Raw genomic sequence first — 12,920 nt, 5'->3', positions numbered from 1 at the left:
CTGTTATGAGATGGAGCATTCATTATGGGAAATCGTGCACAGCGTTGCACATTGCGTGTCAGAGAATTTATGCAGTTTTTATATTTATTTTTTTCCTCACAGAACTTATGAAAAATGCTTTAAATGGCCCTTTTGAAAATGCTCACAGCTGGTATTCAGCTAAATTAACCTCAAAAACAAATTGATATATATGTATTATATGGGGAGCGGTAGTGTAGCTGTTAGCGCGCTGCACTACGAACCCGGCGACCTGAGTTCAATTCCCGCTCGCGGCCAACGCCAGTGACGATTATCTGAACCAGTCATGGGCTTCCCCTAGGTCTACTCAGCCTCAAATGAGTACTTGGTGCGGTTGTGTAAACATCGCTACTTGGCAGACAAAGGCGGCCGGGCATGGTGCTGGCCACCCACCCCCGCGTGTGCCATGCCGGCCTTCATAGGTGCTCACTAACAACAATTGCCCCAAAAGTCTGTTCAGGCTATATGGGGGATCTGTGTCATTGTTTTGTAGCGGTCAGCCCGCTAGGATACGATCCAGGCGACCGTGCAAAGCTCTGGATCTTCTCGGCCACAGTTATGCTCCCCCATCTCTATGCTTGTGAGACGTGGAGCACTTTATAAAGGAACATTTTGTGCCGGTTTGCAACATTCAGGCTAGCCTATCTAAGATCCATTCTGGGTTTAACCAGGCTGAATTGTGTGAAGAACTCACAGATCTTTGAAATATTGGACTTTGCCGATGACTGGTAGCAGCAGTGTCAAGATTGGCCTCTGTGGAGGAGGTTCGTGCGTGAAGGAAGCTGCTGCGGGAGTTGGAGGCAGTCACCCTCCAACAACAACAGATGGCATAGGAGCGATGCTCACAACAGCGAGTGGAGTGCCGGGCGGATAAAATGAATACAGTTGGCACAGTGGGGAGCACAGTTGGTGCCTTTTCCAGTCATGTTAGTCAGCCAACCCATAGCACCTGGGTCTGTTCCGTGACATCCGATTAGCACGGTTGGCTACACACGGTGCAAAAGATGTTCAACATAATACCTTTTGCCAGTGGGCCTTCGGCACTTCACGTGGCCTCACAATGCACCTAGTGTGGCACAAGCGCCATCGCAACGTCATCACCACTTACTGGTGAATGAGGCTTGTTGTTGTTGACTTGTACTGAGCGACACTTGTGAATCAGGTCGAATCACACTTGGTTATCTGGATTCGAACCCTTGTTTCAGTTCCTCTGATGTCTGAGCAACTTATAAACACCTCCTAATCTTAATAGTTGATTGATTTTAGACCTTCAACTGAATAAAAATGTGCGTTTGAAAATGGATGAGTTTTCTTAGCTGGAAGAGTTAAAAGGAAATCCTCTTCAGTCTCTCGCATATATTTTTATTTTAACTCACATTTTCCCATCCCAAAAAACACATTGCTCGAGTTAATAACACCTCCGGATAATGGAGCATCCACACCAAGCATTCGAGAGACAAAATCTGAAATAATTTTTCAGTTGGAATGCCACTTAAATTCTTAATTATGTTTTTTTAACCGTAAAGAATTTCATTTTTTTGTTTAAGAAGTCTGACTTAAAAAAAATAACAACGAAAATGAGTCAATTCAAAGTGCATATTTGTTCAAATGAGCTTTAAATGGTGTGAAAAGCCATTTTATTCACAGGAGACAATAAAAGTGGTACCAATTTAATTGACCCCGCAAGGATGATGTTGCGAGGTGATCCCCGATTGTGATTTGACCTGTTTTAAATACAAATATAAAATTCCAAGTATAGCAAATAGTGGTGTACATATAAATACAGATAATAATTAACATCCATTTAATCCACTGCTGGATGAAGGCCCACCCAATGGGCATTGTTTGACCACACTTCACTACAATTGGCCAGTGCCGATTAGGCGATGGAGAAGGATATTGCTCACCATTGATTTTAGCCATGGCCGCAAAATTGAAGACAGGGAGCCAGCTTCGTAGTGCGGCACGCTCACCACCCCGCCGTTGTGCTGCACTACCGCTCATCTCTATGGTATACCGTGCATGCTGCACCGATCACGTGAGTGAATGTCTCTTTTTGGTTGCTGCTTTTAACGGTTGGACAATTCTTTATTGAGAGGGACACAGTGAATGCCTCTTAATATATATTTTTCAAAAAATCTACTCGTTCAAAGCATGCTCATTAAAAACACCCGCACGTGTTCATTTGCATCCCGTGCAAATGATCTCGTCATTTTCGGGCATCTGGTGGCAGATGACTTGGTACCAATAAAAAAAACCGCTCGGGTTTTTTAATGCTGCCCGCCAAAGTGCATTGCCACGGGGCACAGAGGCCGTGCCGTTGTGCGTACATTGCAGGGCTCCCTTTGGCATGGGAATCCGATAGCTATCTAATGTAAGTGCGCTTTCGCCATTATTAATATTTTCATAGCATTTTCGTAAAAAAACAAAGGAGGATACAGCGGCTCTTGTCTCGGGGCCGGATGTCCTGTTTGCAACTCGCGTGCTACATTCGATGGGGTTCGAGACAATGCCAATGCAATACAAATTTCAGCTGAGGTTCCGTATTCCAATGTGACCCTATTCGAATATGTATTGCTTGAGTTTGAAAAAAGCACAACAAATGTACGCGAATCGCTTCGACAGTGCTGGAGTGCAGGCCACATGGATAGCCACCACTGACCGGATGAACGGTATCCGAGGTGGCTGTCCTAAGTGTACAACTGCACGAGCTGATGTATAATGTTACCGTCCATTTGTCCATTGCATAAAGAACACATTCACATCTTGTCCAGACTATATAAGAATCTTACTGCGTGACATTGTGTTTTGCCAATTATTCATGAGCAGGATCCTTAAAATCGACATAAAACATCCAGCATCATCAATAATCAGCAGCAGCAGCAGCAATAGCAACAACAAGCAGTATCCACATCAACCGTATCATCATCATGATCAACAACAACAGCAATCGGCTTCAGCAGTAATTCTGGCGAATTGCCCGATGATGCTGGATGTCGTACTCAAACTGTAAATGTTGTGGATTCACTCTTCAACACACCGGTGGGCTAAAGTAGTGAATTATTTTGTCTTTTGTCAACGTGACACTTTTTTTGCTGATTGGCCGTGTCGGGTGGTGGAGGGTTACGACACATTTATAAATAACGCGATCTAACCCAAAAACCTTTATTATGAATAATATTGGTCGCGAAAGCCTACGTGTTAAATGTTTACTCAGCCTATGCATGACCATTAAAGGAGCAGCAACAGCAGTCGCATGCGTGGGTGAGGGATGGAGCTGGTGGTGCTGGTTGCTGCTGCTTCTGATGTTCCTGTGACTGTGGCAGTGGTATCTTAGCGGTCAGCACACAGCGCTACGAACCCGGCGACGCGGGTTCGATTCCTGCTCACGGCCAACAACACCAATGGCGAATATCTGAACCGGTCCTGGGCATCCCCTAGGTCGACGCAGCCTCAAATTAGTACCTGGTGTGGTGTATAATGATCGCCACTGGGGAGACAAAGGCAGTCGGGCGTGGTGTTGGCCATCCACCCCCTCGTGTGCCGTGCCGGACTTCATAGGTGCTCACTAACAACACTCGCCCCAGCAGTCTGTTCAGCCTGTGGTATTTGCAGTTGCATTTGGAGAAGTAAATCGTATTGGGGGGGTGTCTATGTCCACCCACGTGCATGTGTGAGTGACGGAGTGTGCTGGACACTCAACTAATAACACCTGGGTATTTCCCATGACCTGCCAGTAAGCCTTCCACACTTCCCGTGGCCGATATTAGGAAGCCACTGGTGGCACAAGTGCTGTGGTGATGTCACCGCCACTTAGTGGTGAGCGGCAGTGGCGGCTGTTGTTGTTGTTGTTGTTTGTTGTTGTGCCGGCCAATCCACCTCGTGCTCTACCGGCCTTCATAAGGCTACATGTGTGGGGGGGGGCGGAATTTTTTGTCCTCTGCGGCAGGTGTGACCTGGGACTCCCACTCGTGCCCGGACCCCGGAGTTCCCGTGAGCGGCTCACGTCACGGCGACAACTTCTCGGTGGGGGCCTCGGTGGAGATCGCGTGCGAGCCGGGCTACACGCTGAGCCAGGGGGAGCCCCTCACCTGTGAAGAGAACAACCAGTGGAGCCACCCGTTGCCGCTCTGCGAAGGTGAGCAGGGATGTGTGTGTATGTTGACAGTTCTTTCCCACCGCACGTCGATAACCATGCTAATAGGAGGTACGCGTGGGGGGGGGGGGGGGGGGGCGGGGGGCGGGAGTCAACAAACTAAACACAAAAAGCAGTTTTAGAGAAATTAAATGTCACTCTAGATTTTAAAGTTCATAGCTCCAGTGGCTTCCTAATATCGGAAGAGCGTTACAGACGGCCGCAGAAGCGGATCCGAAATAATGAGTTATCACCCGAAACACCGCGTCAAAACCAAAAAAAGCATAAACATGCGCTCACAAAAATAAAGTGGTCCAATCGAAACAGGTCTGTGTAAACAAATACCACATTAAACAGATGTTGTTGATGTAAAGTAATGGAAGTCTTGGAGTTAAGGCTGGCCAACAATCCAAACCTGATACGTAGGTTGGCTTTCGCCGCCAATGTTGCGATTCGTAATTAGTTCTGTGTGCTGGGTTCGATCGTCGTGTACGTACGTATATCAATTTCTTAACGATAACGCTTCGCCACCCGGCAGCCAGTCGAATAAGGTTGTCACGTGGGGAAATATGCAAATTGATTTGGTGTATCAGCAGCAAACCAGGATGTTGAAAGGCACCCAAGGTCTTAATACGTTTATGTAGAACGTTTCGCTGGAGATTATATCCGGCATCATCAAGTGTTAACTAAAGCTCGGCTCTCACTTGAACGAACTTCCTGCTTTGGGTCCTTACATTTTTTTCACATTATACTGACGCGATAAAACCCGAAAGGAACAAATTATTAATCAATGTAACGCTTGTTGCGTTTGCATGATGCGGATGTTCAAAAATATCTCTCTGTCATGCATTTATTTGCTTTGATGTACCAAAATAATATTATTCTGAACGATAAAAAAAATATCGGACAACAGCTTAAACGTTCGCAATGAGGCGTGGAAAAAGATGTGCGCTTGGAATCCAAAAAGAGGAACACGCGGATGTTTAAGGATGCGCAGGTCATTGGCATCATACAACCTCTTCGGAGTAGTGCCTCGGTCTTGGGTCGGACACGTCGCTCGAAGGAACGATGGACGGTGGCAAAGAATACTAATGGGAGTGACCCCCAAGGGCTGGGACACATCCAATAGGAATGCCCACCGAGGAGATGGAGCGATGAAATCGGTTTGCGTGCCGGTGCAAGGGTGGATTGCAGCATCGTGGGATTGTGAGACATGGTGGCGGCGTGGGCTATGCTTGGGGGAGGCGTTCATCCAGAAGTGGATTGACCATGGTCCGTCGAACATCATGATTACAGCCTTATGATTGTGTGAATAAAAGAATAAACTAAACTACCATTTTTATTTAACCAAGCAAGGCCCCCTGAGCTGTAGAGCTCTTTTTCCGCTCGAAACGCATGTTTCTAAATGTGGACGGAAAAATCGGAAGACCCGGTGAAAACATCCAAGGGAGCACGGGGAGAGACGTCAAAATTCCAAATGCAAAGGGGTCAGGAATAGGGGTCGAATCCACGACCTCCTGTATACAAGCCGAAGTAGTTTAACATCCCGCCACCGTGGCGCCCATATCAAATAATATCGTCGTGGTGCCCAGAATATCAAAATAAAATCAATATTTCCATTCGGAACTCTTGCAGGTGGCAGTGTGCCACGCTGTGTCAAAGAATGGCACCAAAAAGTGAACACGTTCATGTGCGTGAGACGCCAGGAGTGCTTGTGTTATGGAGATACTGGCCCCTGCACGGGCAATGTGGAATTTCCGCCAATGGTTTCGAGCCACCCATGTCAATGAGCATTCCCCATTGCTTGTGTGAGCGTGCGGGTAAACCGACTTTCGTATGCATCCTCAGGGTATCCGTAAATGGGTTTGTAATTCCACAGTCCCTTGTGGGCATGAAACCCTCAAATAAATCAATGGCGGTGCTTCAAAAAGTTACCGCGTTGTTAATAAAGTGAGGGAGTTCTTGTAAGATAACAACTGCGGTACAATATCGTTACATCGGTGTACAAATGAAACGGCTGTGAATTGTTTAGAATGATTGTAATATAAATGCGCTTCAAAGTGTATTATTATTATTATTTTCAATTGCTCGCATGATCGTGGTCATTATATTTAACGTGTGCTTCTTTTGCTCATAAATGAATGCCTCTCGTAAGTAAAAAAAAAACAAATGACACATTTTAAGTGACAAATGTGCGTCCACTTTCATCAGCTTTGAGCATTGAGCAATTTTACCACTTTGGCCAGACAACGATGACTCCAGAATTTGCTCGCCCATCCATTAGTGAGACGTATGTGACATTAATGGCTGGTTTAGTCTTTTTTTGCACGGCAGTAATAATTGGCAATGAAATCTCCAGTGTTTTCATACATAATAGCCAAAAGATAAAGATTCTCCGTATAGCCTTCATAGCGAGGGTCTATGAAGGCCGGTACAGCACACGAAGGGGGGGGGTGGGTGGCCAGCACCACACCCGGTCGCCTTTTTTTCCCCAGCGGTGATGTTTACACACCGTACCAGGTACTCATTTGAGGCTAAATCGACCAAGAGATAATCGTCACTGGTATTGGCCGTATGCGGGAATTGATCTCGGCTCACCGAGTTAGAAGGGCAGTGTGCACGACACTACCGCCTCTGCACATACATGCACACGCAAACAAACACGTGTATGCTCACATACAATTAATGCCCACATACATGCATGCATATGAGATATGTGTACACACATGAATGCATGCACAAGTATACACATAAATATTATCCAGCAAAATCTATAGGCACAATCTGAGTAGATTGTATTTATGACAGATGGAAATGATGATAAAACATACTCCTGTGTGAAGCACAGCAGAGCCATAACTTAAACTAATAGAGTCTAGGTTTTTGAATAATGATCGCCTTCATGAATGATTTTCGTAAGGGCTCAATTTTATTGGAGAAATTAAATCCATCCTTTCCTTGTACGTTAAATACAAACTATGTCACTGTGTTTTTATCCACCACAGCTTATTTATTTAAACGATTCCCAAGGACAGAAAACACTTTGGGGTATCAAATTTTCTAGAACTGATTTTCTTATCCGCTTGGTCTTAGTCTTTGTCGAATGTAGAACGCCCCATGAGTTCGCTTCACACAAACAAACAAACAAAAAAAAACACTTATTTAAGATTCACTACAGTCCTCTGTCAATCCACGGCTGCCTTGAGGACCTAACCACAACGCGCGGATCTTGGGGGCATTCGACCATACTCGTCAGTTGAAGGAGTGATAACGGCAGTGGGTTTACTCTACGGCCCATAGTTTCGGGTTGCATGGCCACAGTCGCACTACTCTGGCTCGTATAATTAATTCTCCATTCACGAAGGAGATGTGGTGAAGGAGATATGGTGAAGGAGATGTGGTGAAGGAGATGTGGTGAAGGCGATGTGGTGAAGGAGATATGGTGAAGGAGATGTGGTGAAGGAGATGTGGTGAAGGAGATGTGGTGAAGGAGATGTGGTGAAGGAGATATGGTGAAGGAGATGTGGTGAAGGAGATGTGGTGAAGGAGATATGGTGAAGGAGATGTGGTGAAGGAGATGTGGTGAAGGAGATGTGGTGAAGGAGATGTGGTGAAGGAGATGTGGTGAAGGAGATGTGGTGAAGGCGATGTGGTGAAGGAGATGTGGTGAAGGAGATATGGTGAAGGAGATGTGGTGAAGGAGATGTGGTGAAGGAGATGTGGTGAAGGAGATGTGGTGAAGGAGATGTGGTGAAGGAGATGTGGTGAAAGAGATGTGGTGAAGGAGATGTGGTGAAGGAGATGTGGTGAAAGAGATGTGGTGAAAGAGATGTGGTGAAGGAGATGTGGTGAAGGAGATGTGGTGAAGGCGATATGGTGAAGGAGATATGGTGAAGGAGATGTGGTGAAGGAGATATGGTGAAGGAGATGTGGTGAAGGAGACATGGTGAAAGAGATATGGTGCATCGGCCTGTTGAAGTTTCTATGCGGTTGATGGTTACACCACCGGTGTCTTCGAGGGGGGAATGTCAGACCCATGGATGTGTGATGTTTGGGTCTCTAATGAGGTCTTTATTCCAATGATGATGATTAGAGACATTTTCTCCCCTGCACAGCTATATTTGGTGACTGACCCTAAGATGTGTGTTTGCCACGGTACCACTTGGCCGGATTTTACTCATCGTTTGTCAAAATAGTCAACATATTCAACGTTATTACTAGTAATGTTTCCACAGTTTTTTTTTAAATGTAAACATTCAATGAAAACAATCTGTACTTGTTGTTACCCATAATGTATTGCACCACCAATGTATTAATGTTATATTTATATACACATTTGTTGCAACAGGTTGTTTGGTAGAGAAAAGTCAGTGAAGAATCAAACAAATATATTTTTCTATCCATAATGCATTGCCATGTCTGGGACGATAAAAACTTTCCACAGTTGGAAATGTTACTCTTTGGTTCTTTCGGTAAAGTCATGTAGGTAAAAATAAAAAAATAAAGTTAATCAAATCACGACGTTTCGGAAGCAACACAAGCCTCCGTCATCAGGTGGGATAGTCACAGCAAGAAGTAATTTGCTGTAGTGGACAAGAGCTGCTTGCAAAAAGGATATTATATAAGGCAAGAGGAGGGGAGTTGGAAATGTTGGCTTTTATGTTTCTGGGTAATTCCCCTGAATGGGCCATATAGCAAGGCTCCATAAATCGAAGAGATAACGTATCACCAGACCGTTCACAAACACTTTAAATAATTACTTGTAGCATCTGTTTTTTTAAGTTCACCGGAGCATAATTGGACACAGAGGAATGCCTTCCAATGTTTGCAGATAGTTTAATTGTACACACAGTGAATTAATCTGCAACAAAAAAAAAATGGCGTTCTGTGGGAACATTTGCAAATGAATGTAATGCGTATGTTGTTAAAGATCAAACAAACTCATTAAGAACCATGACATACTCAGTTGCGTTTCCCAAAAAATAAAGGCTGGCTTTGCTGCTGGTTAGTCATTAATATTTCAGTTCAGTAAATTTGCCCTGATTGTGAGGCATCTCACCAATCACGGTGGCGAGATGTTAACTACCTCGTATTGTATACACGAGGTTGTGGGTTCGATCTCGACCCAGACGCATGCTGCATATTTGGAAATTGCATGAAATTCCCGTGGTCGTGTGGATTTTTCTCCAGGTCCTCCAGGTTTTTCCCTCCACATTCAGAAACATGAGCTTAGAGTATTTGGCAGCAATACATTTCCACGTGATAGGCCACTTCTTTGAGCTATCATTTGTGGCCAGGTCGCTTCTGAAAAAGAGCTACATAGCTCAGTGGGCCTTACCTGGTGAAATTAAACATTGTTTAGTTTTAGTTTAGATTGCTTCAATGCACCGGTGAACATTGAGACTGTGCTCATCTCTGTTGGGGTACCTGAACTCATGGTTATTTTTCGATTTAAAGCTTTCGTGACTGCAAGGATTCATCTTCTTTGGTTCTTTCGGTAAAGTCCTACCAGACAGTCTCGTCCCTTCACCTGATGAAGGCCGCTTGTGTTGTGGCCGAAACGTCGTGAGAATATTATTGTGTTATTTTATTTGATCAATTTATTATTTTATTCTCATTCTACGTGACTTTACCGAAAGAACCAAAGAATCATGGTTATTTCTTCCACATTTGTGACTCAGTCGCCAGTCTATTGTGAATACAAGAAAGTGACAGACATCCCAGGCAGCGTTCTCATTGTGAGTTGTGCGCTATCGGCACAGCACAAATAGCTTGATAAATTAATGCAACAATGTTCTTTCAAAGCTTCCACTGAATGGCAGCTTGGCCCATGCACTCCGTAAATCCCGCGTGTCTTTAAAAATAGGTGGACAGCAACCTTTCTTTTGTAAATAAAATAAAATGAAAGTTGTATTTATTGATGCTTTATACGGAACAACTTGTATGCTGGAGTTTAACAGATGTCACATCGAGTTACTTAGAGGTGAGAGCCAATTGCAAGGGAGATCTGTGTTGAAAAGAACCTGTGAGACGTAACAGAATCACAATCTTTATTTATCCTGGAGGAATCTGATGAGCTTCGAAGCTCTTTTCACAGATCTCCAGTCGGGGCAGGTCAGCAAGTTACAACAACAGAATATAAATAACATACGTGAAAAGAAACATGTAATAACGTTTAAAGTCGTGATGGGGGTGGAATTCTGATATACTACCATGCTTAAATGGCATGTTGCTGTTTGTGACACCCTGATGATTTTGTGTGTTTCATTTCAGCGCTGTGTGGTGGCTACATCCAGGCATCAAAGGGAACCATTTTGTCCCCAAGGTTTCCAGACTTCTACCAAAATTCTCTCAACTGCACATGGACGGTGGAGGTGTCTCATGGGAAAGGTAACGCACTTCACCCCACTGGGCAGTACTGTGGGTAGATCACTTGTATGCATGTGTGTTTCACTTCTTTCGCACCGTACATTGCCGACCGTGCTAATCGGAGGTGCGGTGGAAGGTGAACAAGCTAAACGCAGGGACTCTCTTTGCTCTACGAACCCCGGCCGGCCCGAGTTCGATTCCCGCTCACTACCAACAGCAGTGACGATTATCTGAACTGGTCCAGAAAAGGCCTCCCCTAGGTCGACTCGGCCTTAAATGAGTACCTGGTGCGATGTGGAAACATCGGCACCGTGGAGACAAAGGCGTGCCGGGCGTGGTGCTGGCCACCCACCGCCTCGTGTACCGTTCCAAGCCTTCATAGGTGCTCGCTAACAGCACTTGCTCATATAGTTAATCCTTCACTTGCTTCACGCATGTGTCTGACAAACCTCAAAATTGAGATTTGTATGGAAAGGAAAACTAAGTTGGTGCCTGTCTATTAATGCTGACCTGGCAAATATAAAAACTGAGATGTGTCCAGGAAGCTTAACTTACGTTGGTGTGTGCCTATTAATTCTGACCTGTAAAACAAATGGAGCTGTAATTGGATCTGAGTAAGTACTCGACTCCCAAAGATTATCACAAAGGGTTGAGAGTTCACATTTCAGCCGAGGGGTGACTCCATCAATCATCTTTCTGGAGGTTCAACAAAGTGGTTACATCTTTATAAGAAATTCATCGTGGTCAGAATATGGATTGCCTGGCTCCCAACTTGGTACTAATGTGGAACTTCCCTGAATTTGCATCACGAGTAGGAGATGGCCCATGTATGCATGGAGTGACCAGGAGTGGCCATAACCATATTTCCTTCTAATAATGTCCACTTACCCCTAACATTTGCAATCTTCATATTCAGCTCTTTTTACTCTATAGAACGTTTAGTGGTTGAGCACATAGGACGTGGTTTGAGTTTTGCATTGTTCACCGCAGTGCATGGATGGCTAAATTTAGTGGATAGCGAGTGCTTTTTCACAGGCAAAACATAGAAAGCGAAGCAAGTTTGGCTTGACAGTGGTGACAAGGATTCGGCATTTGGCAACACCTGTTGTTTGAGATAGCCTACATTCTTGCTCGAACATTCACGCTGAGTTTTTTTTTTTATTGACAAATATGTGCGTGTCATGTGTAAAATAATTTTGTTTGTTCTTCACACTGCAAAAAAAAAAACTTGCATTGCACGGCTTAACAATATTCAGTCCTCCATTCTCACTGTGTGTGTGTGTATGGGGAGCATTGGCATAGCGGTTATTTTGTTCTGCATTATAGTCGATGCAGGTTTACTCTATCGATTATTTTTGCCTTGGGCAGCCCCATTTGGCATTCACTATTTGAACCCAGCGTAGAATAACGTCGAGGCTTATTCAGCCTACAATGCGGCACCTTTCACAACATCAACGCGTTCGTAGAGGGAGACAAACGTGTCCGTAGGTGAGGGTTCTTTTTTTTAAGTAAGCGTACACCCTAAATAAGATCTTGTAGGTCATCGCTACCACCTCGGTTCAGATCAAGAGCTGAGCTGGAGTGAAATTATGCCCTCTTGGAGTCATGAATGATGGGCTAATATCATCCCAACAAATGTTTTTTTTTAACGTCTCATCGATGAGTCATTGGGTAGCGTACATCTCCCTTATGAATCCTAAACCATTGTTGAAAATTCCACATTCCCATGGCAAGGTCCCCTTCTCCGTATGACACCCATATATTTACTTTAAAAATGTCGGTATGTATTATTTTGGACAAGGATATTTGATGGGCTGAGTCAGTCCCTCCAAGAATATTCTACATTCCCATGGCAGGGTCCCATGAATCCATGGTATTATCACCATCGACTTTGCCGCAAAGGGCGACTCATTTGAGGATCGCAGTTGACCCCTGACCGGGATTTTACCTTGGAACATTACAATTGTGAAGAAACTCAAAGCATTAATCAATAACACTGCCTTTTACCTTGCTGATCGCGTCAAGGAGCATAAACCGCCATGCGAATTCCGGTCATCCTCGCAGCGGCTTTTGGCTAGCCATCGAACAAAGACGGTCACCGCATCGCGGGGTTTCTGGTGCGCTTCTGCGGCTGTCTGGAACGCTCTTCCGATATTAGGAAGCCATTGGAGCTATGCACTTTAAAATTTAGATTGAAGACTCATGTTTAGTTTTTTTTATCCTTCCCCAGCACCTCCGATTAGCACAGTTGCCAATAAATGGTGCGAAAGATCAACATTAAGACGACCTTGTTCATAGCACATGAAACCACAATTGAGATTCTAGCATTCCAACCACAGTGCCACCCGGTAGGACTACACCATCCTCGTCCAAAGTGTCTCATTGTGTCAAATGAGCA

General features: G+C 44.7%; 1 protein-coding gene across 2 annotated transcripts in view; it reads left to right on the top strand.

The window, feature by feature from the left end:
• The window catches only part of LOC116945092 (CUB and sushi domain-containing protein 1-like), a 630,678-nt gene that overhangs the window by 351,633 nt on the left and 266,125 nt on the right, over positions 1 to 12,920 (top strand). For both annotated transcript variants that reach the window (XM_032959197.2, XM_032959196.2), the window contains exons 18-19: positions 3,968 to 4,156; positions 10,427 to 10,543. In XM_032959197.2, the coding sequence (XP_032815088.2) occupies positions 3,968 to 4,156; positions 10,427 to 10,543 (306 nt within the window). The remainder of the gene's footprint in view (positions 1 to 3,967; positions 4,157 to 10,426; positions 10,544 to 12,920) is intronic.

This window comes from Petromyzon marinus, chromosome 23 (genome assembly GCF_048934315.1).
Source record: "Petromyzon marinus isolate PM22_M1 ecotype Great Lakes invasive population chromosome 23, UKy_Petmar_22M1.pri1.0, whole genome shotgun sequence".
NCBI classification, from domain to species: Eukaryota; Metazoa; Chordata; class Hyperoartia; order Petromyzontiformes; family Petromyzontidae; genus Petromyzon; species Petromyzon marinus.
The sequence above is the reverse complement of the archived record's forward strand: the minus strand, read 5'-3'. Positions and strand labels throughout refer to the sequence as shown.